Source organism: Lonchura striata, unplaced genomic scaffold (assembly GCF_046129695.1).
Source record: "Lonchura striata isolate bLonStr1 unplaced genomic scaffold, bLonStr1.mat Scaffold_197, whole genome shotgun sequence".
Classification (NCBI taxonomy): domain Eukaryota; kingdom Metazoa; phylum Chordata; class Aves; order Passeriformes; family Estrildidae; genus Lonchura; species Lonchura striata.
Window position 1 is genome coordinate 1,502 of NW_027461126.1, and position 12,934 is coordinate 14,435.

The following is a 12,934-nucleotide window of genomic DNA, read 5'->3' on the forward strand; positions in this document are numbered from 1 at the left end:
GACCAGGGTTTGGGGTCCCTGCACAGCCCCCGGCGCAGCCCCCTGGCTTCTTCCAGCTCCCTTCAGCCAGGATGATTTTCTCGGGGGTAGGAGCACCCAAAGCCAGCGGAACTGGCCTCAGCCACTTTCCGTGGGATCTCTCCTCTTCCTTCCTCACCAAATTCCCACTGTCAAAACCCAGCTTGAGGCACAGATCCCCATCCCCTCAATCTCTCCAAGGAATTGGGCTCGGATTTCCCAATCCAGCAGGGCAGAAATGCTCTTGTCCTTACCGTGCATCCTAATTGCAGTAATGGCTTAAGAAATAATTGAAAGAAATTAAAGGAATGAAGAGAAATTAAATAAGAGCTGCCAGCTCCAACTAAGGGATGCTCAAACCCCTTACCAACAATTCGCTTTAATTAACCGACTCAAACAAAGTAATCAACACCACATTGATACAGTAGGATTCTTTTTAATCGAGTTATAGATAAATATTGCAGAATGTAAAAACCTTTGTAAATCCAGAAACTCTTTCAAGAGATAGACAGGGCACAGCTGCAGAGAGTCTTGGGGAGTTCAGGGGAAAAACCCCAAAGTTTTCAGTGTTTAGCATCTCCCACCCTGTCGTCACTGACAGCAAACACGGCTTCAGCCTCGGGAAAACACGGAGAGTCAGGGATTTTACAGATCCTGGTCTCACCTCAGCCTCTCAGCAGGTACAGTCTGCAGGGAGAGGGAAGAAAAAGGGTCAGAATGGACAGCCTACTTCCAGAAAATCATCACCATTCATAAAGCACTAAGCAGAGCTGTAAGAACTTCCCCAAAGGTTCATTTCCCTGCGGACTGAGGGCTCTCAGTTGAAGCACGGGCTGGACCTGCCACGGACAGACTCCAGGAACCCCAGAAGTAAAAGCCACTGGGCCAATTCCAGAAAACATTCCAAAATCAGGCTCCTAGGATGTGACCATCTCCTCTCTCACCTGGAGGTGGAAGCACAAGGAATGATCTTCCCTCCTGTGGGTTTTCTGGGATCTGCAGTGAACCGCAGGGGGAAGAAAACAAAGCCTGAATATTTCGCACGACTGGAACAGAAAAGTGGGGAAAAGGGAGGCAGGGGCACTGCTGGGGTGATAACTGGGATCCAGCCTCTCCACACCAATGGAAGCAGAGACTGAGTGACAGAGCCTTTGGGACCACTTTGCTGGGATTCATAGGAAAACGGGTGAGTTTTATTTTGGCAATAAAGCCAAGCTGCTTCTCACCTCATCAGCCGGGTACAGCAGCAGCACCCGCAGGAACCTGGCCAGGTGGCTCTGCCTGGCAGAGGGCTCCCCACTTCCTGGGAATTGTGTGCTACAGGGCTGTGCCACTGGCCATTAAAACAGTTCCCACCTGGCCCTTCACAAAGGCAAGGTGCTTTTTCCATACAGCAAATGGTTTTTGAATTAAGAAGGTAACACTATACTCAACTGGAGAAGAAAAAAGTGAGAGCTGTAAAATTTTCCCACGCCAGGCAAAAAAGAAAGCCAAATCAAACCAAAACGAAAAGTAGCATAACAATGAAAAAAACCCCAAAACATATCAAGCATATTTCAAGAGAGTTTAAATCTGAATGAAGTGATTTACTTAGAGGCTTGAAAATCTGCCATGCTGCAAAAATCTAACTGCTGCAATAAAAGCCTTTTCTTACATCACATTTTAGCCCTGAATTTGCAAAAACCCCTGCCAAACTAACAATTCACCACATACAGTTCTTGAGTCATTCCTGTCCTTGAGCACGAGTCAAGCTAAAGTTATGGAGACAAGAAAAACATAAGTGACTCAATGCTGCTCCTTTGGAAATTACAGAATCAGAGGGAGGGTTTTCCTTAGCTTAGGAAAAATGCACAGCCAGTTCAGCAGATACTGAATAGCAGGGAAGTCAGGAGATACGTGCTTTGCTGTCAGAGACAAACATATAAATAAATATTTACATTAAGCCAGAGGTCTACAGATGGTCTGATCAGAAGTCTTGATGCAGAAAACCAGCCCTGGGGTATCCTCTTAAGGGACACAGGAGGAACTCCTTGGCTGGGACACAGCCTCGCTCAGCGCTGCTCCCATGGCTCTCGGCTCTTTGCCAGTGCTTGCAGTGTCCCCGCAGATCCCAGAGGATGGCAGGGCCAAGGCTCCCGTTCGCTCCTCCGGCACTCAGCGAGTGTTTCCTGCCACGCCCCCTGTGCAGAGCAGCCACGCGCGGCTCGCCGGTGCTCAGCCCTGCCTCCAGGGCTTTGAATGGCACATCCACCTGCAAAATAGGCAGGGAGAGCTTCTGGCTCACACGCGGGATTTGACAACACAAAGAGCACGCGTGGGTGTCAGAAAGGGCTCAAATCTCATCTCACACCACCGAGAGGGGGAATGGAACGGAGCAGCGGGGCAGGGACAGGACAGGACAGGAAGGAGCCGGGTTTGGGGGGGACACGGAAACGGGGGAAAGAGAGGTAACTGAACACGGGCAGGAGCATGGAGCGGGAGAGAGAGGGACAGGAGGGGATCCTCCCGGCGCCCCGGCTCCGCCCCGGCTCAGCCCCGCCCGGGCTGCTGCGCTCGGCAGAGCTCGGCTCCGTTCGGCTGGACTCGCCTCCTCGGCCAGCTTCGGCTACTTTCGGCCACGCTCGGCTATTTCCGGCCGCATTCGCCTCCATTCGCCTCTTCGGCAAAGCTCGGCTCGCCTCGGCTGAACTCGGCAAAGCTCGGCTCCGCTCGCCTCCTCGGCCCCTTTCGGCCGCTTTCGCCCACGCTCGCCTAGTCCCGCCCGCTCCCGCCTCCATTCGCCCACTCCCACAGCTCGGCTCCCTCCGCCCGGCCCCGGCTCCCTCCGGCTCACACATTTCCTCAGGGCACCTCAGCACAGGTTGCACACAGAAGCTGTGGCTGCCCCCGGATCCCTGGAAGTGTCCAAGGCCAGGCTGGACAGGGCTTAGAGCACCCTGGCATGGTGGAAGGTGTCCCTGCCCATGGCAGGGGCTGGAACGGGACGAGCTTTAAAAAAAGGTGCCTTCCCATCCAAACCCTTCTGGGATTCCACGAATCTGTGAACCGCTCCCGGCAGAAGGGCTACATTTCCATTGTGCTTCGAAAATGCTGCTGCAAGAACACGAAGAGAGATTTCAAATACTGTTAAAGTGGCACAACCACATCAAAAATTACGTCTGGGGGTAAAGTGGCAACTCTGCAATTCCAACCTCTGATACCAAGGACACATGGAGGGCTGAATCCTGGAGGTCCTTACATGACAGGATTTCTAGAGTTATCCGTCCCCAGTTTGCTGCTTAGGGTTAGAAAAGGTGGAATTCTGTTCTTAAGGGGTTACCACGTACCATCAACGTGAGAGACGGGGATGCTGATGTTTGATCAGAGTCCTGGAGCAGCCTGGAGCACGCTGGCTTCCCGAACCAGGTCTGCTGCCTTGTCCGTGTAGGGGTAGGGCTTTGTCCTCAGCCTCAGCAGGATCTGTCAGCAAAGGAGGAGAGAAAAGTAGAGTGCACCGGCTCCCAAGTGTGGGGGAACCATGTGCTGCTAAGGAAGACCACGTGCTGAAAGTGGTTGGAAGCCGGGCGGGTTTTGGGAGGACAAATTCCATATTACTTCTGCAGGATTCTGTCTACAGTTCCTGCTCTACAAACCAAATACATCAAACGACAACAACAAACAAACAAACAAAAAAACCCCACATTAAATCAACAACAACAAAATAATTACTCCTACCTCAATAACCCCATACTGCCCCAAACCATTCCAAGGAGGGCGGCAGGAGGGGCTGGCAAAGGCAGGGCCCCGCCGGGCCCCCCTCGCCGCTGCCATCCTTCTCCAGCGCCGCCGCTGAGCCGCCTTCAGCCCAAAACCCACCCAAAAATACCCCAAAATCGTCCTAAATGCCCCCCAAAAACCCACCCAAAACTACCCAAACCCTCCTAAAAATATCCAAAAAACTCACCATAAAATGCCCCAAAACCAGCCCAAAACCCTCCCAAAAATACCCCAAAAAATCCACCCAAAAATATCCTAAAACCCACCAAAGAATACCCCAAAGCCCTCCCGAGAATACCCGAAAACCCTGCCCATAAACACCCTGAAACCCCAAATTAACCACTCTGAACCCCAAAATATCCCTGAGCTCCTCATACCCCAAATTTTCCTCCCCAACCCCCAAATTCCCCCCCGACCCCCAAAATTCACTTCTGGGTCTCGTCCTCGGGGGCCGGCGGCTGCCGGGGCCCCCCCAGGCCCGCGGGCGGCGCCCCCAAACCCGGGGGGAGTTCGGGGTCCGAGTCGGGGTCGTCCTCATGAGCCACCAGCCTGGGGACCCAAAAACCGGGGGGAACCCCGAATCGGGGGGGGGGACCCAAAATTGGAGGGGGTTCTGGGGGGTTCTGGAAGGTCTTTGGGGCATCCCAGGAGGACTTTTGGGGTCTCAGGGGGTTTTGGGGGTCCCAGGAGGAATTTCAGGGGTCCTAAAGGGAAATTTGGAGGTCCCAGGGGGAGTTTTGGGGTCCCAAAGAGAATTTTGGGCGTCCCAGGGAGGGCTTTGGAGTCCTGGGGAGAAGTTTGGAGGTTTCAAGGGGTTTTTGGGAGGAATTTTGGGGGTCCTGGGGGGGGGTTGGGGTCCTGAAGGGAATTTTTGGGTTCCCGAGGCTGTTTTTGGCGGTCCCGGGGCTGTTTTTGGGGGATCCCGCCGGGTATTTTTGGGGGTGCCGGGAGTGTTCTTGGGGTCCCCCCTCACCAGTCCATGGCCGGCTCCACTCCCCGGTTCCCGGTCAGCGCCAGCGCCTTCGCCCTGCGGGACCGGGGGGCTCCCGGTTATTTTTGGGGGGTCCCAGAGGGTTCTGAGGGGTCCCGGGGGGTTTTTTGGGGGTCTCGGTGGCGTTTTGGGGGTCCCGGGGGCTCCGGGGCCTGTCCGTGTGTCCCGCCCCCCCCCAATCCCATTCCCGGTGCCGGGTCCCCTCCGGCTGCTCCCGCCCGCCCTCCCCCGCTGTCCCCCCGGTGCCGCCGCCCTCAGCGCGCCGGGCCCCGAATCCCACCTCCAGCAGCGCCTCCAGAGCCGCCCGAGCCCGGTCCCACCGCCCGCCGCCATCACGGCGGCGCCGGGCTCCCGACACGTGGGGGACGGCGGCCGGCGAGGGACAGAAAGGCACAAAGCGTTCCGGTACGGACGGCGGCCGGAACGGGACAGAAAGCCTCCCTCGCCGCTGCCATCCTAATCCGGCGCCGCCGCGGAGCCGCCTCCAGCCCTCCCCTCACTCACAGACATCGCCCCGCTCGCCGCTCGCTGCCGCCCCTCGCCCCGTCTCGGTGATTTTGCCGGGCGCTGGCTGGGGGGCTGCAGTGCCGCCCTGTGCCCACAAGGCGGCAGCACTTTTCAAGGGAGTCCGCGCCAAGCCACTCCCAAGAGGGCGGCCGTGGGCGGCGGGGTTGCAGTACCGCCCTGTGCCCACAAGGCGGCAGCACTTTTCAAGGGAGTCCGCGCCAAGCCACTTCCAAGAGTGCGGCTGCGGGTAGAGCGGCTGCACTACTGCCTTGTGTCCACAAGGCGGCAGCACTTTTCAAGCGAGTCCGCGCCAAGGCACTCCCAAGAGGGCGGTCGGGCTGCAGTACCGGCCTTTGTCCACAAGGCGGCAGCACTTTTCAAGGGAGTCCGCGCCAAGGCACTCCCAAGAGTGCGGCTGCGGGCAGAGCGGCTGCACTACTGCCCTTTGTCCACAAGGCGGCAGCACTTTTCAAGGGAGTCCGCGCCAAGCCACTTCCAAGAGGGCGGCCGGGCTGAAGTACCGCCCTGTGTCCACAAGGCGGCAGCACTTTTCAAGCGAGTCCGCGCCAAGCCACTCCCAAGAGGGCGGTCGGGCCGCAGTACCGCCCTGTGTCCACAAGGCGGCAGCACTTTTCAAGCGAGTCCGCGCCAAGGCACTCCCAAGAGTGCGGCTGCGGGCAGAGCGGCTGCACTACTGCCCTGTGCCCACAAGGCGGCAGCACTTTTCAAGTGAGTCCGCGCCAAGGCACTCCCAAGAGTGCGGCTGCGGGCAGAGCGGCTGCACTACTGCCTTGTGTCCACAAGGCGGCAGCACTTTTCAAGCGAGTCCGCGCCAAGGCACTCCCAAGAGGGCGGTCGGGCTGCAGTACCGGCCTTTGTCCACAAGGCGGCAGCACTTTTCAAGCGAGTCCACGCAAAGCCACTCCCAAGAGGGCGGCTGCGAGAGGCGGGGCCGCAGTACCGCCCTTTTTCCACAAGGCGGCAGCACTTTTCAAGGGAGTCCGCGCCAAGGCACTCCCAAGAGGGCGGCGGGGTTGCAGTACCGCCCTGTGTCCACAAGGCGGCAGCACTTTTCAAGCGAGTCCGCGCCAAGGCACTCCCAAGAGGGCGGCCGGGTTGCAGTACCGCTCTCTGCCCACACGGCGGCAGCACCGCGCCGTCCCCGCGGGCACGGCCTCGGCAGCGAACGCCCCAAAGCGTCCGCGCGGGAAAGAACGGAACAAAAAGCCTGCCTGAGACCCGATAGGAACCGAAAGAAAAAAGCTTTACTCTTAAGCTGCAGTTCAACACGCTTTATTTTTATGTTTTTCATATTTATATTCACATTCGGATTTGTAATGGATATTGATGGAAAATTATATTTTCATAATTTCTTACATTTATTCCTATTATATTTTATTTCAGATTTTTATACGTATCCTAATGGATATCTTAATAGAGGTCAGGGGAGGGTGTGTGGCTGGGGGCGGGGCCAGGGGAGGGGGTAAGGACAGGGGTGGGGGTTAGAGGGTGGGGTCAGCATTGGGGGAGGGGGGTCAGCATTGGGGGCGTGGTTAGGGGTGGGGTCAGGGTGTGGGGGAGGGGGTGGAGGGTGGGTCAGGGAAGGGGTTAGGGTAGAGGGAGGATTCAGGGTGGGGGTGTGGCTACCAGACAGACCCCTCCCCTACCCCCCCTATACATATATATATAAATATAAAAATATTGTCAGGCGCAGCAGTGGAAAATTTGATGCTACCAAGGAGTAAAAATTTTTATTTTTACTTTGATGCTCCCAGGGAGTAGAAATTTTTATTTTTAAAGTTGTTTTTCTTTTTTTTTACTTCCTCGGAGCACGGTATTTTCTACTCCTGCTTTTTTATTCTAAGTACAGAAAGGGGAAAAAAGAGAGAAAGAGGAGGAGAGAGTGAGAAGAAGAAGAAGAGGAGAGAGTGATAAGAAGAGGAGAGACAAGAAGAAAAGGAGAGAGGAGGAAGACGAGAGAGCGAGAAAAGGAAAAAGAGAGAGGAGGAAGATGAGAGAGTGAGAAGAAAAAGAGGAGAGAGGAGGAAGAGGAGTGAGAAGAAAGGGAGAGAGATGAAGAAGAGTGTGAGAAGGAGAGAAGAGAGCAAGAAGAAGAGGAAAGCGTGAGAGGAAGAAGAGAGTGTGAGAAGGAAAGGAGAGTGACAAGAGGAAGAGAGAGGAGGAAGAGGAGTAAGTGAGAGGAAGAAGAGGAGAGAGAGAGGAGGAAGATGAGAGAGAGGAGAGAGTGAGAAGAAGAGGAGAGAGGAGGAAAAGGAGAGAGTGAGAAGAAAAGGAAAGAGTGAGATGAAGAGGAGAGAGTGAGAGGAAGAGAAGAGAGTGAGAGGAAGAAGAGAGAGGAAGAAGAGGAGAGAGAGGAGGAAGAGGAGAGAGGAGGAAGAGCAGTGAGTGAGAAGAATAGGAGAGAGGAGGAAGAGCAGCGAGTGTGAAGAAGAGGAGAGAAGAGGAAAAGAGCGAGAAGGAGAGAGTGAGATGAAGAAGAGTGTGAGAAGAAGAGAACAGTGAGAAGAAGAGGTGAGAGTGAGAAGGAGAGAGGAGAAAGAGGAGAGAGGAGAAAGAGGAGAGAGTGAAAAGAAAAGGAGAGAGAGATGAAGCGAGTGTGAGAAGAAGAGAGGAGAGAGTGACAAGAGGAAGAGAGGAGGAAGAGGAGTAAGTGAGAGGAAGAAAAGGAGAGAGAGAGGAGGAAGATGAGAGAGAGAAGAAGAGGAGAGTGAGAAGGAGAGAGGAGGAAGAGGAGAGAGTGAGGAGAAAAGGAGAGAGATGAAGACGAGAGTGTGAGAAGAGGAGAGAGTGAGAAGACAGGAGAGTGAGAAGACGAGGAGAGAGGAAGAAGAAGTGAGAGGAGGAAGAGGAGAAAGTGAGGAGAGGAGGAAGAGAGTGAGAAGAAAAGGAGAAAGATGAAGAAGAGAGTGGGAGAAGAAGAGGTGAGAATGAGAACAAGAAGAGGAGAGAGGAGGAAGAAGAAGAGAGGAGGAAGAGGAGAAAGTGAGAAAAGGAGAGAGGAGGAAGAGGAGCGAGTGAGAAGAAACGGAGAGAATGAGATGAAAAGGAGAGTGTGAGAAGAAGAGAGAGATGAAGAAGAGGAGAGTGAGATGAGAGTGTGAGAAGAAGAGGAGAGAGTCAGAGGAAGAAGAAAGAGGAGGAAGAGGAGAAAGTGAGAAGAAGAGGAGAGAGGAGGAAGAGGAGAGAGTGAGACGAAAAGGAGAGAGTGAGAAGAAAAAGAGAGTGTGAGAAGTGGAGAGAGTGAGGAAGAAGAGAGAGGAAGAAGAGAGGAAGAAGAAGAGAGGAAGAAGAGGAGAAAGTGAGAAGAAGAGGAGAAAGGAGGAAGAGGACAGAGTGAGAAGAAAAGGAGAGAGTGAGATGAAGAAGAGGAGAAGGTGAGAAGAATAAGAGGAGAGAGTGAGAGGAATAAGAGGAGAGAGGAGGAAGAGGAGAGAGTGAGGAGAAAAGGAGAGAGAGAGATGAAGAAGAGAGTGTGAGGAGAGAGTGTGAGGAGAGGAGAGAGTGTGAAGAAGAGGAGTGAGAAGAAGAAGAGGAGAGAGGAAGAAGAAGAAGAGGAGAGAGGAAGAAGAAGAAGAGGAGAGAGTGAGAAGAAGAGGAGAGAGTGAGAAGAAGAAGAGGAGAGAGGAAGAAGAAGAGGAGAGAGGAGGAAGAAGAGGAGAGAGGAGGAAGAGGAGCGAGTGAGAAGGAGAGAGTGAGATGAAGAAAAGGAGAGTGTGAGAAGAAGAGGAGAGAGTGAGATGAAGAAGAGGAGAGTGAGAGGAGAGAGTAAGAAGAAGAGGAGAGAGTCAGAGGAAGAAGAAAGAGGAGGAAGAGGAGAAAGTGAGAAGGAGAGAGAGAGATGAAGACAGTGTGAGAAGAAGAGGAGAGAGCGAGAAGAAGGAGAGAGGAGGAAGAGGAGAGATGAGAGGAAGAGGAGAGAGGAGGAAGAGGAGTGAGAAGAAGAGGAGAGAGCGAGGAGAAGAAGAGGAGAGTGTGAGAAGAAGAGGAGAGAGAGTGAGAAGAAGAAGAAGAGGAGAGAGTGAGAAGAAGAGAGCGAGAAGAAAGAGTGAGAAAAAGAAAAGGAAGAGAAAAGAGTATGAAGAAAACAGAGCAAGAAAAATAAAAGAGATAAAAAGAGAAACCAAAAAATTCAGATTAGAAAGAGAAAGGCAAAAGAAAGGAGGGGTAAAGAGAAAAAGAGTGAAAGACAAAGAGAAAAGGAAGCACTTGAAATGAAAGAGAAAAGCAAATAGAGAGACAAGAAAAAGAAGAAATAGAGCTGAAAACCTACAGGAAAACAAATGGAGAGACTGAACACAAGGTAGGGTTCAAGAGAGAAAGAAATAGAGAGTTAGAAACACAAAAAATTAAAGTTGGACAGAAAAGTAAAAAGGGTTAGAGACAAAGAAAATGATAGCAAGTGTTAGAAAGACAAAGGCTGACAAAGAGAAAAAAAAGAAGAAAACATAGTGAAACCTAGATTGAAAGAGACAAAGAGACATGGGGAAATACATGTAGAGGAAGGGAAGAAAATAGACAGGGTGAGAAGGAAATAGGGTTAGAGAAACATAGAGATGTGTTAGAAATGGAAACAAAGGAAAACACAGCCAGAGACAAAGAGTTACACATGGAAGGATAAAGTGAGGAATAGACTAAAGAGGAAAGTAAGAGGCAAAGGGAGAAAAAGGGTGAAAATGATACGACTCAACCACACCAAAGAAAGACAGGAGATGGATGGTGGGCGGGGCAGAGGGTAAGAGGTATCATTATTAGGGCTGATTAATCTTTATTCCTTTAATTTAAACTTCAGCAATACACAGGGAAACAATGTATACAAACGCAAGTACAGAGACAAATACAACAAAGAATACATCATACCTAGGCACACAAGTACAAGTCCAATTTACATACAGTAAAATACATCAAAAGACAGGAACACCTGCAAAGACAGAACAATATAATGTATTACAAGGAAAATACATATTGACACAATATAACCGTGTCTCCATTTCAGAAAAGTCCACAACACTTTTATTGTTATGACGCACCCGGAACAAAAACGGCGCAAAACGCTCCGCCGACGTGCACGCCCCCTTCGCGTTACGCACAAACTCACATTCACGGCAACTCGCTCCGGAGACTCCCAAAAAATCCTCCTGCCTGATGAAAACCCCCCCTGAAAGGCAAAGGCCATACACACAAGGTTGGAACTGCTCCACACACACACACACACACAGCTGCAGACACAAGCACACACAAACTCTCACAGACAGACACAGACAGTCACACTCTCACACATTCTTCTGCTGACACGCTGGCTGCCACCCTTACGTGAAACGCTGCACTGAAGAATATGCTTAAACGCTTCTTCTGACCGCAGGACCTCCATGTCAAATGGTAGATTCCAGGAAATTCTGTAGGGACCCGGGGACCTACGAGACAAGGGGAGGCGGTCAGTGACTGACTATCTGAGAGCTAGGAGCTATACCAACTCTGGGCCCATCAGTGTTGTACCCCAAACCCCATAGAGAACAGATGAACGGCAAAGCTTTATAACTGCTCTACCTGAGCGTGACTACGTGCCCGGGCAAGGCAGCTCCAATCACAATTGCCACAACAGAGGTGCATACAACATAAGCCATCGTAGGTACATACAGTATAAGCACAAACAACATAAGGCAACGTAGGTACATACAGTATAAGCACAAACAACATAAGCCATCGTAGGTACATACAGTATAAGCACAAACAACATAAGGCAACGTAGGTACATACAGTATAAGCACAAACAACATAAGGCAACGTAGGTGCATACAGTATAAGCACAAACAACATAAGGCAACGTAGGTACATACAGTATAAGCACAAACAACATAAGGCAACGTAGGTGCATACAGTATAAGCACAAACAACATAAGCCATCGTAGGTACATACAGTATAAGCACAAACAACATAAGGCAACGTAGGTACATACAGTATAAGCACAAACAATATAAGACAACATAGGTACATACAGTATAAGCACAAACAACATAAGCCAACATAGGTAGGCGCAACATACGCACATACAATAGAAGCCGACACAGGTAGGTGCAACATAAGTGCATACAATGTAAGCCGACAGAGATACAAGATAAGTGAGGACTTGATATAATTCTCCAGAAGACTAATTTTTGAGCCCTATATCCTTTGAGAAGGCAGATGCTACGGAACTACTGTGGTCAGGTGATGAAGGGCTAATAAGATCCGTACGGAAGTCCAAGAGAAGGGCTACCAAAACTGAGAATGAAGATGGATGAGAACATCTCATGTACATCGTCCGGTCCCAAAAAGTAAATATGTAAAGATGCCAGAATAACTGATATCCAGGAAGGTACGTGAGCAAAATATGGCCGATACGGCACAAAATGATGTTGCTAAAGCATGGAGATGTAACAAAGGCCTAAGACACAGACAACGTGACACGGACACAGACAACGTGACACAGACACACATGGAAACTGCCTGGCAATTTCACCTTATGGACCCAAGATTCCTGGCCCAAGATGAGCCATGGGCTGATGATGCCAAAGAAAAGAAAGCCCTAGGGCAGTAGCACTTGATGATGACATGCAACGCCTTTCAAGATGTTAGTGCCAAAGCACTTAAGAGAAAGCCTAAGAAGCTCAGTAGGCCTAGAGAAGGAAGAAATGACTACAGGGTGACTGTAGCTATAGCTCCAGACATGAAGGCGGGCTCCTATGGTGAAAAGATCCACGACAACGTCAAGAGTCAAAGAAGGCCGCCGATGCGAACGTCACGAGAACGCGGAGAGGGATCGGAACTGCCCTGCCCAGCGAAGACTCTGGGGGGGCTGAGGAGAAACCCTCTCCCTTTGCTCCCGAGGGGCCCATCCCACTATGGGCCTCTTCTCCAAGCTAACATCAAATAGCCTCCTGTGATAGTGAAGGTTTTTCCCCCATCTCCCACCTACTGGCCCCAGCACTTAGCTTTTGCAAGACAACCGGATGGAATCCCATGTCAGTTGGATGTGAACGGCGAGATGTTCTGTACATCCGCTTCGGTGCTGCCGTTTCCAAACTTCAGCTACGCTCCTCCTCAGGGTACCTAAGACAAAACAGAAAATGCAACTAGTGCCCACGAAAAGAGGAATCCCTGAAACTCCGACACACCGCTGCCCCAGCTCACCTGAAGTCTCAATTTGACTCCACAGGCTGCCTGGAGGATACCTGAAAAACAAAAAGGTACACACTTAGCATGCTGCTGCATAAGAGTCACCTGTGAGTCACCGTGCCAAAATGCCAACTCACCCGCTCGCCTCTGTTCCTTCACACAGCTAGGGCAGCGACAGCACCTGCAAAAAAACAAAGCAAAAAAACCCACACCGAGATTCTGTGAAAACAACATCCCCCTGCCCTGAAAAGCACACCCACCCAGACCTTACGCTTGCACCCACCTGGCCTTGGACATCCGGACCAGAGATATCTTGCAAGACGACTGCCTAAAATAAAACAAAGTAACTAAGAGTGGATGCTTAGAATTGCACCAGAAATGGAGACCTGAGCCAGAACAACTCCTTCTGTCCACTGCTCACCTGGCACACAGGGCCTTGACTGCTGCAAACTGCCGGGACCTCCTAAAATTAAAGGCAAAGAACACTG

General features: G+C 51.6%; 1 protein-coding gene across 3 annotated transcripts; it reads right to left on the reverse strand.

The window, feature by feature from the left end:
- Positions 1 to 438: 438 nt before the first annotated feature.
- On the reverse strand, positions 439 to 5,297 carry LOC144248616 (UBX domain-containing protein 1-like). 3 transcript variants are annotated; one of them, XM_077790669.1, is made up of 6 exons: positions 5,046 to 5,297; positions 4,748 to 4,801; positions 4,204 to 4,323; positions 3,345 to 3,477; positions 1,956 to 2,269; positions 439 to 705 (listed from the first exon to the last, which is right to left on the reverse strand). In XM_077790669.1, the coding sequence occupies exons 1-4, from the start codon at positions 5,096 to 5,098 to the stop codon at positions 3,468 to 3,470; spliced, it is 237 nt and encodes a 78-aa protein (XP_077646795.1). In that variant the 5' UTR covers positions 5,099 to 5,297; the 3' UTR covers positions 439 to 705; positions 1,956 to 2,269; positions 3,345 to 3,467. The 3 variants fall into 3 exon arrangements, 1 of the variants encoding a protein (XP_077646795.1); XR_013341916.1 differs by lacking the exon at positions 4,204 to 4,323; XR_013341917.1 differs by lacking the exons at positions 4,204 to 4,323; positions 4,748 to 4,801.
- Between the last annotated feature and the right edge of the window lie 7,637 nt (positions 5,298 to 12,934).